Source organism: Halichoerus grypus, chromosome 3 (genome assembly GCF_964656455.1).
Source record: "Halichoerus grypus chromosome 3, mHalGry1.hap1.1, whole genome shotgun sequence".
Lineage (NCBI taxonomy): Eukaryota > Metazoa > Chordata > Mammalia > Carnivora > Phocidae > Halichoerus > Halichoerus grypus.
In genome coordinates, this window is record NC_135714.1 from 71,647,276 (window position 1) to 71,666,923 (window position 19,648).

Below are 19,648 nucleotides of genomic sequence, written 5' to 3' on the forward strand. Positions count from 1 at the left end.
CAGAGTTTCAATGGAGCACAAAATGAGAAAGGAAAAGCAGAGGAAGATTAGCCCAGTTGCTAAGACGTAGGTGTTAGGTGAGCAAGGAGCCACCATTCAGAGGCCAGGTGAGCTGTTTAGAGCCTAGTGAATAAGACTGGTTACAGGTATGTAGCTCCCGAAGCACATTTAGGATTTTGATGAAGCACAGGGAGAGATGGGCCTTATATAGAGGCTATATCTATGTATCATCCATATATACAAACTATATGTATAATCCCGGAATCCTTTAAGAAGAAGGAATTCAAGAGTAGAAGTTGGATGGGATGAGGGCAGGATCTGAACCCGGCCATAAGGAATGTGAAGGTAGTACAGGTGAGATGGGCATCGATAGAGGTGCGGAGGAATGTAGAGTAGGGATTGAGAGCCTCAGTCCCAGTGGAAATAAACACAGAAATCAAAATCCAAATTTGCAGATACTGAAGACCCAGACAACTAAAAGTAGAACTAGCAACAGATCCTAGCCAGGTCAGACTGGATGACAGGCAAAAGAATTCAGACAATAACAGGCTGGATGTGGCACGGAACGCATATAGCAAGCTGCTAATCTGAGCAATTGAGGTAGGGGTGCTTTTCTGGGAGTCCAGCAGAGAGCATGAGAGCCCAGGATATGGACATCCTTGCCAAGAATGTTCTTCACCTGAAGTTTGCAGGTTCTTGTTAATTTTATAGCAATCTTGCTAAGGGTTTCGCGTAACTTGATCTTCCCTTTCATTTCCTTAATCACTTCAACAGGGTGGGTAATCTCTAATGAGCATCTGGGGAACAATGACACCTACTGTTTGAGCTACTGTAGCTGCAGTCATCCTGCCACATGAGACGCAGCAGTACAGATTTGTAGCTACTGTTTCTTTCCTTTGCCAAAAAAAAAAAAGAAAAAGAAAAAAGACAAATGGTTCTGGTGAGTTAGGCTAGGGTGGAGAAGTGCTGAAATTACAGAAAACAGAGTTCTTATCACAGAAGATATTTAATCTAGAATGAGAATATATGAGTGCACGTCTATTTATAACAGTCCTACCTTACTACAGAAAAAATTGAAGGCAACTGAAATGTACAGTAGACTACCATGTGGCTCAGCCATGAGTGTTTCTAACAGAGAATCGTAATCACAGAAACTGGAATTCTACACGGTGAAAAGTAGAGCAAGGTAACAATTGAAATGGCCTCCCTGGCTCCCAGTTCCTGCATCCCACTTGCCTTCCCTTAGCCATAGAAAGGGCCTGGAACCTCCACTAGTGCACTGTAGGTCCTCTGCATGCTCTCCATCTCTATACTGCACATACAGACTCTACCTTCATTATAAATAATGCACCTTGTCTCCACTCCAAGAGCTGGATGCTTGTCTGATGTCCTGTATCTGAATTACTTTATGGATCATCTCTTCTCCTCCCTCTGACACTGGAGCCCTGCTTTGCTCTTATCTTCTGTTTTGATCTGGTCTTCCTGAAGACTGCCCACTCCCAGACCTGCAGACACTGAGTTTTGCTGTTCTACCTCATGCTGGACCTTTCAGAATAAACCACCAACTGAATATCCCACCACTGACCAGCTGTCCCATCCCCATCCCCTCTGCCTGGCTGCCTGTGGCTGGATCTACTTCTGGTGAGTACCCAGCTCAGCTAATGTGTCTCATCTCTTGTTTGGATCTTTCCTCTCTGTCTCCCCCCCCCCAAAAAAAGCCAAAAACCAAAACCCCAAAAAACCTTGACCAGTCAACACTGTCAAAATATAATACATAGCACTCAGTATTCAATATTCCTAGTCAGGAAAGATATCATTTTACAGCTACCAATCACTTTTTACTTTTCAAAGCCACAGGAAATATTATTTCAGATTTTAAAGAGCCAATTTAGTTTTTTGTCATGTTGACAAATTGTTATGAAATTCATGAGTCTTGCAGTAACTGCCCTTTCTGAGAATTGTAGGAAGGGAATCTTAATAAAGTAGGAGAGAAAGGAACGGAAGACAAAGAGGCTACAGAAATGAAACTATATTTAAAACATTTAAGCACTCATTTGTTCTCACTAGAGGTAGTGCAAAAAAGTGCGCTAGTTTATAGATTAAATTGTCAGTGGACATGTTATGTTTCTAGTTCAAAAATCTGGAAGAACTTTAATCATAGTTAATAATCATGTATTCTTTCTTCCACTTAAATTCTGTATGTTAGAATAACCCAAGAAGAGTTAATCTCAAAGCCACCATGCAAATAATTTGAAAACAAAACAAAAAAAGCTCCTTCCAAACAGATTCATATTTTACTAATAGATTCTCCCTACTTCATGTCAAGTAGATAATAAAAAAAAAGTTAAATTAACTTGTACCAACTTACTATTTACATAATTTCTAAGACTATCATAGAATGTTATTCAGAAAAAGAAACTACATTTGACATTTTAATTTCAGGACAAATAATAATTATTTTTTCATTTATGAAATAGCTCCACTTACTTAAAATTTCCAAAGGAGTGTCTGCTGGTAACTTCCTTTTTCTGTAACTTTACCTCTCCTATACAATGTGGGCTAGTATGCATATTCATTCTTTTTTCCTACTTTCATAATATTTTAGTTTTTATGACTTAACATTGAAAAGTCAAGTAGCTTCTACCAAGAGTTACGGTAAATACATTTTCTTTACATTCTTTAACTTTCATTTTTCAAGTACAGAATTTCTTTTTCAAGACACATTATTAGTCTAAATAATTTAAAAAATCATATTAGAAAATACAATTATGTGTCTCTTAAGGTCTTAAGACTTATAAACCCATTTTTCCCATCAGCTTTTTAAAATTGTTAAAAAAATAAAATTCAATACTATGTAAAACATAGACTGATGTTATTCAGAGGAATAAAAATAAGACAGAGGACAGTTCTCATTTGTTGGCATGATCTGGTGCTGTAGTCTTCTGCACCGTGTAAAACTTAATTTCCATTAATAGGAGAATCATTTGTTTGATATTACTGTGTGTATTTACACAATGAGTACCGGAGTCACCATGCACTCAGCAACAACATCCTCATATGTTTATAGCAGTTGTGTAGTTGAGGTAGCCTACAAACCAGAATATGCTGATTTGGTCGGCAGGAAACCAAAGTGAATCAAACGGACCACGATGTTGTCTCAAACTAAAACCTCAAATGTTCTCTTTTGCCACAATGTGATTATGCAATATGCTTTGAGTTGCTGAAGGGTGGAACAGTACTGAAAAGCAGTTACTTGGCTAAGACTAAAGTCCTATGACACATTTCTGAACTACTGTTGGTTGAATTAAAGCTTAAATCTAACTCTGGGACTATTACAACAAATCAGATTCAGAAATAAACAAACTACGTATCACATATTCTGACATTCCTTTTAAAAAAGTAGATTTCAAAATTGAGGAAAGAGTTAACATCTACTCTGAATTCTGTAAACTCACCTGTTTTAATAGTTGTTATTCTGGCTTCATAAGCTTTAGAAAATAACCCCAAACCCCATGAACTTGCTGAATACTTAGTTTCACCCTCCACTACTATATAGAAAATGATCTAACATAGCTGAAGCTTTGTGCTCACCCCCCCCCCACCTGCATATATGCATGGAAGAGAATTTTTAAGATGTAGGTAACAGCACAATCATTAGGCAGTTTCTGAAATTAAAATGGCTACCTTGATATTTCTGAATTTAAAACAAAATATCTTATTGTAATCTTTTTAGCTCTATTAAATTTAAGATTTCTTAAACCAAAGAGAAAAAAACACAGCATGAACAATATGATGAAGGGTTCCAATAAGCTTAGTTGGGCCACTGTGTAGAATATTCTATTGAAAAGAATTAAAATGGGCCAATAAACTCAAAGAAACCCTACCCCTCTTCCATTCTCTGTAATAGAACAACAAAAATCAAATAAATACCTCAAATAGAAAGGTGACATAGGTCTTTCATCTTCCTGTGAACTAAAAGGAAAATAAATTTTGTATTAATTTCTGTTAATATTTTAACATATCAATTTTACTAAAACTCTGTTCTTCCTGTCAGAAATTTTATTTTTACACATTAGAGCTAATCTCACGATGGAGTAAAGTTAGTAAAACATACTCTACCTTGGACCTAGCCAAGGTCAATTACTTCTTCATGGGAGACCATCAAGAGAGGTTTCTCTCAAGATTAGCCTCAGGCAAAAGTAAGTCAACGTCACACTTTCAAGAGCTTTTTACTACCTTATTTCTACAAGCCTCATCCAAGTTCCATATATTATACATAAACCCTTAAAGTGATTGCATACTTAATTATCTCAATAAAGTTAATTATAGCTCATTACCACGATGATGAAAGTAAGAAACAGCCAACAAAATATTCCTGTTAAGTGTGAACCACTTCAGGAAGGATGTCCTAGCAATGAGAGACGTATCAGTAAACACTACTCTTGCTCTTTGTTCTCGGTAGTTACTTTAAGTATTAACAAGTATGGATAACATGTAAGGACATAAATGAAATTATAGAAATAGTTTACAGTCTTCAACCAACACAATAGTTTACATTCTTCAAAAACAATATGAAGCTTATATAAAAGTATTTTTAAAAATATAAGATATATACAATATTTTTTTTTCCTTTAACATGTGTTTTTCTTTTGACAAATGACTTCAAAGCAAAGACTGAGTCTCTTTCCCTTAGTGTCTGCTGGAGGTCTTTGAACTTTTTTGATCATGCATTCATAAAATTTGCTTTTAAACAGCACTCCCCTCAATATATGACTAAGTATCGACATCTACTAATTACATGCATCATTAAACGGATAAAAGTAGAAATATAAACTATTATTTACTTTTTAAAAGTAAAAAGAGGCTCTAATATTTTCTTCTTGTACCTCTGGTTAATCTTGTACACCACCTGGGGTGTCCACCACCTTTGGGGAAGCAACTAGATAACTTCAGCTTTCCCTCTCTCTTGGCTTATTTTTTATTTTCTAAAGGATCATTGATGAAAAGAGAAAAGTTTGCTCAGTTGGTAATATCCTGGCAAAATCTTACTACACAGTTACACTGTAAAACCCATACACACAAACACACCTGTCCTACAAGTTGAGAAGGTCTTAACATTTTAGTTGGAAGATGGCACATAAACTATAACATACTATTTTTCATTCTTGCATGATTTTGGTTTCCAATTTCATTATAGTTTAGCTATTCTAATGTTTTTGTTGCCAAAGACTTTAAGAATGTGCCAATTCTTCCTAAGTGATGGGTAAATGATGGATCAGCTTTGTTATCGACTCTAATGTGGTTGGACTGAGGGCACAGCTTAGAGAGTCAGGTTGCAGAGCTGAAGAGTTAGGGGTGACATGTGGGAAATGTCCACCTGGAGCAGGGCTATTACAGGAGGGGACTACTTTAAGCAAAACTGGTACAAGGAGCTTACATAGTGGTTTCAAAAAATTCATTGAAAACCCTGAACAAAACAAATTATTAAAAATATTGGAATTGAGTTTCCTAATCAAGTATTCACTGTCAAAAAGTACTAATTATGACCAACACCATGCAAAAAGGCTGCAACTAAAAACCTCTAACGATTTTATTATTATAGGAACATTGCCTCCATGTGTTATAAAAGGGGCACTGTACTAAAAATTTTTATGCCCAGAACAGATCCTTAACTCTAACATGTAACAAATTTTAATGAAAATTAACAAGGGTACCTTAGTGAAGATTCAATTAGCAATATGGTTGGTTTCCTTAGAACTTAGAAGTGCTTTTGGGAGAAGATTTAGATGGTGCAGAGTTCTAAACACAGCTGTTCATATGTTTTGGCTAATGTTTATTTTGTGTGCGTGTGCTAAATTTCTTTGTAGCAAACAGAGGCAATCAAAATCAATCCTTTCTTCTTTTACATCTTTTCTCCCTCACACATTTATTCATTAGCCAGGTGCTACTTACTGGGGGCTCCAACATTAATTAACTCATGTAAATCCTCATCAAAACCCTTTCTGGTACTTGCTCCTCAACTTGAGGTAAGTGGGCTCAGAGGGGGCACATAGCAGATGCAGGTCACACAGCTCGTGATGTGTGAGTTATTGTATTACATGTTAGTCCATTTTTGCCCGTTACCAGCTTCCCTTCAGCCTTAAGCTATCAGAATATGGTGGGATGAACAGGTGAAGAAAATCGATGCGATGGCCAGTCTGCACGGCAGCAGCCCTCAGCAAGATCTCGTGGATTTTATATCCCCCATGTCATGCTTCTGATTATAACGACTCTACACCAACCTTAGTCCATTCATAGTGCACGATGACTGGCAGCATGTGGAAAGTGAATATTTTATTAAAATGTACTGGCAGTCTAAGAATGTCTCCTGATAGAAACACAAATTTTCAATCATAAGCAAGAATTTTTCAGGCTGTATCTGCCTGAAAACAAGGTAAAGTTGTCAGTGAGAGACAGAATCAGAAATTCTTAATTTGGATATGTCCCTGAAGTTTGACTAGTTTTACGTGTTCTAAAAAAAAAAGTGCAAGTACTGCAATTTAAACTAAATGAAACAGATTCAGTACTAGATTTGCTTAATCAGTAGTAGTCAACAGGGCAGCAATCCATGCACAGTACTCAAGAAGAACAATATAATTAAAAAAGAGAAAGAAAAGAAATCAATTTTGATAGTTAATTAGCATATTTCTCTTTTCCTTTTCATGACAGTACCCTTTCTTTGGGTTTTTGTAACTTGACAAGGGTATAAATTTTGAAACAAAATGGAACTAATGCAAATTAAGTCAGTTAATTCTAAAAATCAATTTAATGCACTAATTTTAAAGGCAATTTTAAGAAAAAAGTGGCTAAGGACAGGACAATTCTTCCAAATAGAACTGAGAAAATAAACTTTTCTACAAAATTTACATATCAGAATACAAGACATTTGAAAAAAAGTCACCATTTCTACATTTGCACAAAATGGATATTTTACTGTTGTTACAGGCCCGCAAGCATCTATTTATAGAGGTTATTTATGCCTGTTCCTGGATTTATCTTAATTTAATGGCATGTCCAATGATATTAAATGAGTCATAATTTTTGGCCTAAATTTTAAATTGAGAATTCTGACTCATTTTTAATTTTTAAAAATAAGCACAAATCCTGTGAATGAAAAAGGGAGTGTGTGTTATGAAATTAAGTCAATGACAAACTCTAATAACTTGGAATTCATTCAATTTCCTCCTTGGTTACTAGTATAAACCCCAGGTTTTAATTATTTCCTGTTTGTTAACTCTGAATAATGGCCAAGCTTAAGCAGCCAATTAGTTTATCATTTTTTTCCTCTTTTTTAAATTTGAACATACATTTAGAGATTTGGGCAGCCACCTCATGTATGTCCGGCAGTCAGGTGCTTAATGTCCTCAGACATGTGGTCACATAATCTCTCAAAACAACTGCCTCTGGGAAGAGCATTTATCAAATAGACCCAAGTAACAGTCCAAATCTAGGAAGCTACAACTGAGAAGGGCAATAACAGATACTATGTTTTTAGTGGGGTCTTAATCAAATTTATTTATAGGGCTCTATATTGGTAAATGCACAGAAATGAATCACACCTAGACTTACAGTTTCTTCATGAGCGGCACTAATTTCTAACCTGAAGCCACAGGATACAATGTCTATCAATTTAATTACACAGCAAGCTAACGGGTATCACAAAATGTGTGGCACTTTCTATGTCTGAGAAAAATCAAATACTGTTGGGAGAATCCTCAGAGTGTGGTATTCAGAAGGGACCTTCCACAGCTGGATCAAATCACCATTCCATTCAATTCCCTTCTGAACTGTTCTGATAAATGTTCCAATGAGTCCAACGTTCTAATTGGTTATTGTGGCTGGATACCAAAACAAAAACAACAACAACAAAAAACAAACATCATCTGCATATTTAGGCACACACTTAAACTAAATTTTCAAGTGATTTGAGCTAGAAAAATAGTTTGCAAGTGTTCCTTGAGTACTGAGGAGTACTAAAAAAAACCCAGGTAAATGCTAAGGATTAGGTTCCATTATGGGAGAAACGAGGAAAATCATCTATGGGGGCTTAACACAAAACAAAGAGCAAAAGGGAGAGACTAAGCGAGGGAGCAAAAGGATACAATTAAAAGTATTAAGTAAGCTTTCTTTTCCTGGAATTCGAGGTTTTCCCTCATGTTGAGGAGAATTTTCTTAGAGAATGATGAGGTGAATAAAGTTAGTACATTTTCTTTCCTTCCTTCCTCTGCAAAACCCCAAGTGCCACACTTCCTTGAGCATTTTCAATTTATGCCCAGGCCCAGGCATGAACCATGGACCACTCCAATCGGGGAGTGATGGCACAGCTGGTGTGCTCAGAGTTTTGGGTTGGCCCCATTCAGGGGTATGGAAAAGAAAAACAATCTCCCTGTTCTTCTTGGGAAACAAATGTAAATGTTTTCAGGCTGGCTCATAGCTAAGTGTTTGCAGCTAAAATTCTGGGGGGACACTTCTGTAGATGTATGCATATACTTTATTGTAAGTTTTGTTTGTTTAGTTGTATTATTTGCATGCTGTGACTAAGAACACAATGCCTCTCCAGTAGAAATAAAAACAAATTAGTGAAGTTTAAGAGCAAATCAATTTTCCTGACAAAAGAGTTAATGCAAAGAGCTGAAGCTGTTAATATTCACAGGACATGAATTTTTAGCCAACACTAAGAGCTATTATTTTTGAGGCAACATAAACAGACAAAACAAAAAGACTTCCAAAAATTGAGAACTTTTTTCTCAATAAGACAGGAAAAGGTTTTTACCACTTTCTTGATCGCCTAGTGGAAATCTGAAATATATTGGTTATGGGTTGAATTGTGTCCCTTCAGAAAGATATGTGGAAGCCTGAACCTCCAGTACCTTAGCATGTGACCTGATTTGGAAATAGGGTCTTTACAGAGGTGATCAAGTTAAAATGAAATCATTACAGTGGGCCCTAATTCAGGATAACTGGTGTCCTTATAAAAAGGGAAAGTTTGGACACAAACATAGACATGCACAGGGAGAACACCGTGTGAAAACAGAGTTGTGTCTGCCACAAGCCAAGGAACTCCTAGAAGCCAGGAGGGAGGGCTGGAACAGATCCCTTCTCCAGAGCCTTCAGAGAGCACATGGCCCTGCCAACACACTGATTTGGGATTTCTGGCCTCCAGAACAGTGAGACAATAAATTTCTGTGGTTTTAAGCCATTCTGTTTGTAACAGCAGCCATAGGAAATGAATACATCTACTAAATTTTTTCCCTTAAATTCAGAAATAAGAACCTGCTTAACAAAGGTGTCTCCATCCTACAAAAAGTTGTCTCTGAAAATTCCTTTATAGACCCGCTATGACTAGAATTGATTTCCAGCACTGACATGGGCATTTGATTTCTAGGCTTGTAGTAAACTCCCATTCAAATGAACTATCTTCAATAAGTAGTCCAGGTACAATATTTAAAAACGAAGTTTTTAAAGAAAAACTTTTGGCTATGTTCCAGTTAGAAACACATTTTACATCTTTATGCATACCCATAAAATGGACACAAGTTCATGAAATTATTCTTTGTTTGGATATTTTCTTTCTTTCTTTTTTTTAAGTAGGCTCTATGCCCAGCATGGAGCCCAACACGGGGGGACTTGAACTCACAATTGTGAGATCAAGACCTGAGCCAGTATCAAGAACACACTTAACCAACTGAGCCACCCAGGTGCCCTTGTTTGGATATTTTCTATTGTGTTACATTTTAGTTATGTAAAATTATATAAAATACTGGTCACAACCGGCTACATTGATTTTATGACCGCTAACAGGTCATGACCCACAGTTGAAAAACACTGTTCTAAAACACTATGCTAATTACACTTCTCCCTTGCTTGATATATATAATGCACGCTCAATGAATGTTGTTGAATTAAGATCTATGTTCCCACAGGACAGAAAGAAAACACTCCTTCTCTGCCCCATTGCCAGAATCAGCTCTGGGCCAAAGAAGTCCAGATTTTGTCCAGTCTGGATGGCAGATAAGCATAGAGAGGAAGCGGTCCCAGATAAATCTAGTAGTGGGCATGACAACATAGTTCCAGAAAGCCTTGGGGAAGTTGACAGAGTACTTCTAAATCTCTTTTAAATGTTCTTTTCCTGGTTAACTTGGGGACACATGGTCTCTTTGGATTCCTCCCGATTTTATGACTGTGGCATTCTTTATCAACCTGCATCCTGTCTTTTAGATTCAAAAAACGTACCTGGAGGGAACTAATGAACATCTCATTCTATTTCAGTCCCATCCACCTAACTGCTTCCATCTCTGGATGCCCTTCTGATGAACATCATTCAGAGATTTGAGGGGAGGGAGGGTGTGCACAGTCAGGGAAGAGCCTCTCATCAGGGAGGGGTAGGTTCCTTCCTCTAATTGTGTCTCTCCTTACAGTCAAAGTCAGGAGTGAAGCAGAACTACCTGCTGACTGACACAGCCAGGAGGCTCACACTGCACCTCACAGGGGATCTTGGCTGGAGACATGTGTTAAAGTCACAGAATGGAATTCCTTTTAAATACTGAAGTCATGTTAACAAGCCAACTGCTCTCCTTAAAGAACTTTATCCCTTATCTCCACATTTGGTCAATCACCAAATTGTGCTGATTCTACCTAAAAAAAAAAAAAAAAAAAAAAGACAAGTTTCTTGAACTTGATCTTTCTGTTTCCACGGTCTTCGTCTTTCCCAGAGCCAGGACTCTTTCCCTGCCACCCATGCCAGTTTATCTTTAATATTCCACCAGGTTCAAACTCCTAACTTAAAAGCTTCTCCCACTTTACCATTGCTTTGGGGTAAAATCCAAATGTCTAAATCTGGCACACAAGGTCCCTCCCAATCTGAGTCTAACGTACCTATGGAGACCACTCACTACACTTTCGTCAGTCCTCCTCTTTGTACATGCTGTTGCCTCTGTCTTAAATCCTTCCTTCACCTCTCTCTGCCTGGAAAATATTTCATCTTTCCGCTCAAGTGTCATCTAATCTGCAAAGCCATCTCCAGCACCCTGGAGAGGGAGATGCTTCTTCTTCCAGGCTCTGATACACTGTTCATAGCTATAAATGAGCAACCCAACACCAGAATTCACGAGTTCAGACGCTTGCCTCACTTCCCGGATGTGTCTTTATGTTTGTACCAACACTAGCACCTAGCAGGGTACTAGAACACTCCAGGTGCTCAGTAAACGGCCAGGTAAAATTAGCATCATCAAGACTTTGCTGAGGGCTAATGCTACTGTTTGATATAATATTTTGAAAACATGTACTCTTTATTATTTGTAAAATTAATTGGGCCAGCTAGAAACATTTTCAGATACGTGCATGTTGATTGTTTTAAGTTATCCTGTTTCCTTCTATTTAAAACTTCATGAAATCACAACTATGCCGTGGGTTTTCTCCCATCCTTAAAGACAAGAAATTAATTTCTTTTCTTCAGCAGCACAGTTGAGGTGGGAGCTCTGCCCCTATGCCAGTAATGTAAATGCTGTGCTTTCTGTGGTGTAGAGTGAACCCAGAGAAGGATGTGTTCAGGCAAGGTAACATGGCCTTGCCACACACTCTGTTTGTTCTGGCTTGAGAGCAGGAAAAGAAAATTATTTCACTTCACTGCAAACCCAAAGGTTGTTTGGGGCTTAAAGAAATTTTTGGTTTAGTCACAAAACTATTTTCAAGGCAGCTGGAAGCTTTCATTTGTCTTTGAGATTCTTGTTCAGAAAAGTGATGTTTACCGTTGATTGCCTTAGGGAGGCAATAATTTAGAATGCTGCATACAGTCACTTTCTTTGTGGCGCAGTTGATATTAGTTGATGAAAAAATATTTTTAGAACATTAATACGTTAAAACATTTTCTAATCTTTAGTTAAACAAACTCAAAAGAATATGAGGATACATGCAGGAGGGAAGAAGGAAAGAGTAAGTTATTTTTACTAAGTTTTAAAATATAATTACCATTAGGGCGCCTGTGTGGCTCAGTCGTTAAGTGGCTGCCTTTGGCTCAGGTCATGATCCCAGGGTCTCACATTGGGCTCCTTGCTCAGCAGGGAGCCTGCTTCTCCTTCTCCCTCTGCCCCTTCCCCCCCCCCGCCCCCCGCTTGTGTGCGCACTCTCTCTAAGTCTTAAAAAAATTACCATTATAACATTATTAGTGGTTTGTTAATATAGTTTTTATTTAACAGATATTTCCCAAACTGTTAAGTCTGAAAATGGATTTCTCGAGGGAGACAAAAATATGCAGAAAGCAATGCAAATTATCGTCTCATTTTTCCCCTAACAAACCCTTCCTCTGCCAGATACAAGGGCTCATTCAGCATTTTTTGAGTGGCTACTATGCATCAGAGCCAATGAGGGGTGCTGCTCAGGCTAATAAGATATGGTCTAAATCCTTACAGAATTTATAGATCAGGGAGAAACAGAAACTTGAAATATGATAATGACTATGAAAAAAGGATACACAGCTACCACGTGTTGAGGGCTCACCATAGTAAGTCAAGACTTTGGGCTAAGAGCTTCATAGACATTTCCTCAGTCGATCCTCAAAGACACCCTTGGAGAGAGGTATCACTGGATTTTCTCAGATAAGAAAAACAAGTCTTGGAAAGGGTAATTCACCAGCGGGAGGCCACAGAGCCAGGCAGGGCTGAGATTCAAATCCAAATGTGTGGCAGCCAGAGCTCCAGACCTCACACTCAAGCCCCACGCAGTCTGGCAGGTTAGGTGACATGAGCGACACTGGGAATGGGCTTTGAGGGTCATGGAGACATTATTAGGAGGAAGGGAATGGACAGGGAACTCTTTAGCAAAGAGAAGACACCGTGTGAAGGCAGGAGTTGGCACGCAGGGAGCTCAGCCCCGTGGATGAGTCAGGGGCATGCCAGGCAGAGGCACCGGGCCAGGCAGCCCTGGACTTTCTGCTCAGTCAAGGAACTGAAAATGAAGGAGAGTCACTGATAAAAATACTACACAGTGTATCAATGGTCTACTCTGGCTGGCTGCTGGTTCCTAATCTTGGTTTCAGGGGCTATTTTAATCTAGACGGTGAAGTTGTATTTCTTTCCATGATCATTTTGCTGACAGCAAAATACTGATGTATCATCTTAAGCTCTTTCTAAACCCTTAACTTTTTCTAGCATTTTAATTCCATCCAATATGATCTGCGTAAGGCAGTTCAGTTCTTTGTTTTTATTTCCATAAAGTTTTCTGATTTTTGTTCTTACAGTTGATGAGAAGATACATGATTTCCTGACCCCAAACCTTAAAGGTTTTATCAAATGTATCCTGTGTCTTTGCTCTCCCCCACCACCCACTATTTTTATTTCTTTACATAGGTATCTTAATTTTGGAAATCGACTTCTTGGGCTTCCTACTCTTCCTCCCTCCCTCCCTCCCTCCTTCCTTCTCTTTCTCCCTCCCTCCCTTCCTTCCACCCCTCCCCAACTATTTCCCATTAATATGCCATCCTTATGCGAGAAATAAAAGTAGTTTCCACATCTGGCTTTGTGACAAGCTGCTCAAGGGTTATAATGTAGTGTCCAGATGAGGCAAATCTTTAGAGACAGAAAGTAGATTAACAGTTGTCTAGAGTTGGGATAGGGGGATTATAGGGAGATTGATGGTTGTTTTAGTCAGTTTGGGCTGTTCTAACAAGATACCACAGATGGGTGGCTTGAACAATAGAAACATTTACTTCTCACAGTTCTAGAGAAGGGAAGTCTAAGATTACAGTGCCAGCATAGTCAGGTTCTGGTGAGGATTCTCCCTGGCTTGCTGGCTGCCAACTCCTTGCTATATCCCCCTATGGTGGGGGGGGGGGGGGATGGGAACGAGTGAGCCCTCTGGCCTCCTTATAAGGACACCAATCCTGTTACAGGAGTGCCACCTCTATGACCTCATCCAAACCTAATTAGCCCCCAAAGGTCCCACCTCCAAATACCATCACACTGGGGATTAGAACTTCAACATATAAATTTTTGGGGAACACATTCAGCCCACAATAGGGGTTGACAGCTAAAGAATACAGGGTTTCGTTTGGGTAATGAAGATATTCTAAGATTGCTTGTAGTGATGGTTGTACAACCTTATGAGTATACTAAAAACCACTGAATTGTATAATTTATGTAGGTGAATTACGTGGTTATGTGAATTATATCTCAATAATGCTATTATCAAAAAAAGTAATTTCCAGTTCTTCTTAAAGAACAAATAATCCTTTTAAAAGGTTTTATACAGTACAAACTATTTCTTGGACATTCATTCTGATCATCACATAGATATATAATTATCATAGGAAAAAAGGCAGGGTAGAAGGTTTTAAACGTTTCAAGAAATTTGATTCCATAGTATTTTTTTATTTTACTTATTTTTGACATTTACTTTTTTTTTTAAAGATTTTATTTATTTGACAGAGAGAGACACAGCGAGAGAGAGAACACAAGCAGGGGGAGTGGGAGAGGGAGAAGCAGGCTCCTCAAGGAGCAGAGAGCCCGATGTGGGGCTCGATCCCAGGACCCTGGGATCATGACCTGAGCTGAAGGCAGACGCTTAACGACTGAGCCACCCAGGCACCCCTCCATAGTATTTTTTTTAAAGATTTATTTATTTGAAAGAGAGAAAAAGAGAGAGAGAGAGAAAATTTCCAGCAGACTCCCTGCTGCGCGTGGAGCCTGACTTGGCACTCCATCTCATGACCCTGAGATCATGACCTGAGCTGAAATCAAGAGTCAGACACTTAACCTACTGAGCCACTAGGTGCCCCAATTTTAATGACATTTTTAATGTTTTTTTTTTTTTTTTAAAGATTTTATTTATTTATTTGACAGAGAGACACAGTGAGAGAGGGAACACAAGCAGGGGGAGTGGGAGGGGGAGAAGCAGGCTTCCCGCTGAGCAGGGAGCCCGATGTGGGACTCGATCCCAGGACCCTGGGATCATGACCTGAGCCGAAGGCAGACGCTTAACGACTGAGCCACCCAGGCGCCCCCATTTTTAATGTTTTTAATGACACTTCCTGCAAACCATTCTTTAGGTCACTTTCCAATATTCATCCAATGAAATGGAATACAGTGCTAGAGCATCACCTTCACTGTGTTAAACAGTCTTGCATTCAAGGAATTGAAAGGCATTGCAAGTATAAAAATTAAAAAAAAAAAAACACAAGAGAAAAGCAATATGCTACTCTTTATATCTGAGTAGTTTTTTTTTTTTTTTTTTAAAGATTTTATGTATTTATTTGACAGAGAGAGACATAGCGAGAGAGGGAACACAAGCAGGGGGAGTGGGAGAGGGAGAAGCAGGCTTCCTGCCGAGCAGGGAGCCTGATGTGGGGCTCGATCCCAGGACCCTGGGATCATGACCTGAGCTGAAGGCAGACACTTAATGACTGAGCCATCCAGGCGCCTCTGTCTGAGTAGTTTTATCATTTACAAATAATTATCATATTCTTTAACTCTAAAATTGCCCCCATAAGTAAGTATGTCAAGCATTATCATCCCATTTTATAGATGAGGAAAATGACCTGACCAAATTCATATGGCTAGCTAGCTGTCAGTATCTGGATGTGTTTTTTGGATAGCAAGTTTACTACCCTTCCACTGCTTTCTCCACTGCTTTATGCTGAATACCCAACACCTCTACTTTTTCCATAGTTTATTAATTTTTTTTAAAGATTTTATTTATTTGACAGAGAGAGACACAGCAAGAGAGGGAACACAAGCAGGGGGAGTGGGAGAGGGAGAAGCAGGCTTCCCACGGAGCAGGGAGCCCGATGCGGGGCTCGATCCCAGGACCCTGAGATCACGACCTGAGCCGAAGGCAGATGCTTAACGACTGAGCCACCCAGGCGCCCCTTTTCCATGGTTTAGACGGGGTGATCTCTGTAAAATTTAAAAATGTCCTCATCTTAGTTCATAATATCTTTTTTATTTTATTTTATTTTATTTTATTTATTTATTTGACAGAGAGAGAACAAGCAGGCAGAGAGGCAGGCAGTGGGAGAGGGAGAAGCAGGCTCCCCGCCAAGCAGGGAGCCTGATGCGGGGCTCGATCCCAGGACCCTGGGATCATGACCCAAGCTGAAGGCAGCTGCTTAACCGACTGAGCCACCCAGGCGCCCCAATAATATCTTTTTTATTTTCTTTATTTGGAGTAATTAGCAAATATGTAGACTCTAGAGAATCTGTAACTGTCCTATGAGAGTAGAGCCTGCAGAGATCTTATTTGTTCAAATATAGACTAGTGATGAAGTCTAAGTTTAGATACACAACCCCATAAGGGTTAACCCAGATTTGCTGTAGGCAGCTTTTAACTCCCTCTTAGACTTTCTCTGTGGAGGGGGCAGGAGGGTGGCGTGAGCAGGGAGTGCTAATCAAGTGTCAAGTCAGGAATAATACAGGTTTATAGATAAATTAACTGGTGGTGTCACCACCATGGCAGTAGAGGGCTCTCTAACACTACATAGAAGATACACAAGCAGGACCATTATTACCTGGGGTGCTTCCTGGTTAACTCCCACATCATCCCCATGTTACCAGTTTTCTTGTTTGCAAAAGGTTATTCTAATAACCAGTACTTAGTAAGACCAGATGAATTCTGCTGATAAGAGGTTTCAGTGAAGTTTTCCCCTGCTGGGTCCCTAATACATGTTAATTAACCCTGTTGCTTTGTTGTCTTCTCAAAAGAGCCACTGCAATTTGAAATTATGATGTATTTCATCATCATAAAAGAAGGAATCAGTAACGCATATTGAATATCAAAATCTGATAGATGGAGTAATGAACAAGAAAAGTACATAAATGTTGTTAATCTCAGTTTGATAAGTAAACCAAGGAAAGAATAGGATGCTAACACATGAAAGTAGATGCCAATGCATTAAAACCAAAGGAATCTAAATTAATCACCAGGGTTCCTAACTTCATCTTCCATCATCATTCTTTGTGGATATAAATTGAGTTAGTGGCTAGTGGAAAGTTAACCTAGCAAATCAAAATAATGTTGTGAAAGTTGAGAGTTTTGTCACAGACATAAGACTCAGGGTTAAGATTTGTTTCTTAGCCTATCGAAGTCTTTCTATACATAAAATAGAGATCCTACCTACAGACCCACAAAATATAAGTAAAAAAGTCCCCTGGGATATAAATCATGCAAAGAGCCTGAGGTATAAAGTAAAGCCTGCAATCTGATAAAACATACTATCTCTTTAGTGACAAAAGGTAAACCTGGTCACCTGAGAAAAGAAAACTTTTTTTTTTTTTTAAGTAATCTTTATGCCCAATGTGGAACTTGAACTCATGACCCTGAGATCAAGAGTCACATGCTCTACTGACTGAGCCAGCCAGGTGCCCCAAGAAAACTTATTTCAATTCTTAATTTAATATGGTTTCCCCATTTACCTCTGATATTATTTTATTTCTTTGGGGGAACCTTTTCAGATGGCAAGAATATCTATATAGTGCTATGGTGTATTGAGTTTTATCCTTTGGTATAAGAAGTACATATAGATATTTTAGTATTTTTAAAAATAATGAAGACAGTCTAAACAACTCAATATATATGTAATAAGATCCCATCTTTAAGCCATTTAAAGTAAATTGTAAGAACTGAGTTCCTCACTTTACAGAGAGTCACATTCTAAACATTCAACCTCTGCAGTTTTTTCTAAAGATCATGAGATTCTAAACAGTCAACTCCATCCTTGAAGGTCTACAAATTACATTAGGTAATAAACAGATGGCAAAATACATTAAAGGGAACCAAAGTATTTATTTTATCCTTCGATTTCAACCACATGTGTTATTCTCACCTCAGTCACAGATTAGCAGTAAAAAATTTATCTTCTACATACTTTCACAATATGCTAAGAAAGGCTAAAAAGTCACTCATGGAAATTGCAAGCTAAGCAGACATTAGGGTAAAAACATGCCCTCTGATAAGATCATACACATATGAGGTTAAATAAAACACAGGGTAATATTATCCATGTAGGTACATCTCTATTATTATGCTAATCATACTGTCCATTACTGAACTCACCACATGTGTTGTAATTGCCTGGTAGTGTGACTGCATCCGCACTAGCATGTGACCTCTTTGAAGCAGAGCTTGCGTCTTAATTACCTCAGTATCCCTGGTAGTACAAACTGTTTAATATATTCAACAATATTGTAAGCATGCTTTGTTGTTGTTGTTTTTTATTTATTTGAGAGAGAGAGAGAGAATGGGGCACTGGGGCAGAGGGAGAGGGAGAGAGAGAGAGTGAGAGAGAATCCAAGCAGACTCTGCACTGGGCGTGAGCCCCATACAAAATTCCATCTCATGACCCTGAGATCACGACCTGGGTGGAAACCAAGAGCCAGACGCTTAACCAACTGCGCCACTCAGGTGCCCCTAAGTATGCTTTGTTCTAACAGGTAACACTAACACCTAGTAGATGAAAGCATGAAAAAAAAACACTTATAAAATCATGATATTAAAGATGTTATTTGGGGACATTGAGTAGTATAGTGTTAGATTCTTATATATACCTGCTGTCAATGGCTTTACACAAGCTATAATCATTAACTAGAGTTTAGATAAAGTGTTTCCCTGAGTGTGTGGACCATTTGTGTCAGATTTGCTTTCAGGAAGCTTTTTAAAATGTATTTACTTTCCCTGTCACACCCAGATTCAGATTCAGTAAGTCTAGAAAGAGGGCAGCTTATTCCTATAAGCTGATTTAAAAAAATTAGTTCCCCAGGTAATTCTCATGCACTTAAAGTATGAGAAGCATTGGCCACTCTGCTCAGTACAAATAGGGAACATGAATTTAACTGATATTTCGAGCTATTCTTTTACTCACCCACTTTTAATTCAGTTTCTAACCCCTTACTGCTCTGTAACAGAACTGAGCAAAGCACTCATGACATCAGTCAGCATGCATACCACAAGGCTCCGCAAACTTCATGCTTCAGGCAGCATTAACAGAGGGGGCGGTTGGCAACAGTCATCATTACTAGAGACTCACAGAATTCCTTAGCCTAAGGTACCGAACTGGGTTTGGAAGAAGCAATTACGCATGGGAACAGGAAAGTTTTCTGCATTGGCACCTAAATTCACAAGAGATCCTTAAGAAAGAGAACTACACAAACCTGCTCCTTGCCTTCAGGAGGTTTATAATCAAAGGCAGACATAGGCTGTAAGTGAAGACTGCAGGGTAATCAATCAAATTAAATTCTCAGAGCCAGAGAGCAGTGAATGCACCAATCAACATTCTTGAATGCAAATTCAAATTATTCCTCTTACATAGGCTTACTGATAAGGACTAATAATGCAAAATAATTCTGGAGGAAATTATGCTAATTCGATTTCTGCTTTCATTAACTCACTAAGCAGTATTTCAGTGGTATAAAGATCTATTTTCTTAATAGTTATATTATCAAGAAGCTTATCACAGAGTCCACTAACAGCCAATATTATTCTCTAGAAAATGATTGCTTAAGACCCTTAAGACTGAAGTCATTGTAAGAAAACCAAGTGCCCAACTTTAAAGTTGGAAACCAAATCAAGTCTCCAAAAAGTGTCCATTAGTTTTAGTGTGTTGCACACTTCAAAGAATGTGGCC

At 38.5% G+C, this 19,648-nt stretch overlaps 1 protein-coding gene across 7 annotated transcripts in view; it reads right to left on the reverse strand.

Annotated features, from left to right (window-relative positions):
- The window catches only part of FAM13A (family with sequence similarity 13 member A), a 363,045-nt gene that overhangs the window by 79,865 nt on the left and 263,532 nt on the right, over positions 1-19,648 (reverse strand). For 4 of the 7 annotated variants that reach the window (XM_078068955.1, XM_078068953.1, XM_078068956.1 and 1 more), the window contains one exon: positions 3,931-3,972. The exons of 2 other annotated variants lie outside the window; for them this stretch is intronic. In XM_078068955.1, the coding sequence (XP_077925081.1) occupies positions 3,931-3,972 (42 nt within the window). The remainder of the gene's footprint in view (positions 1-3,930; positions 3,973-19,648) is intronic. One more of the 7 variants, XM_078068959.1, reaches the window with a different exon arrangement.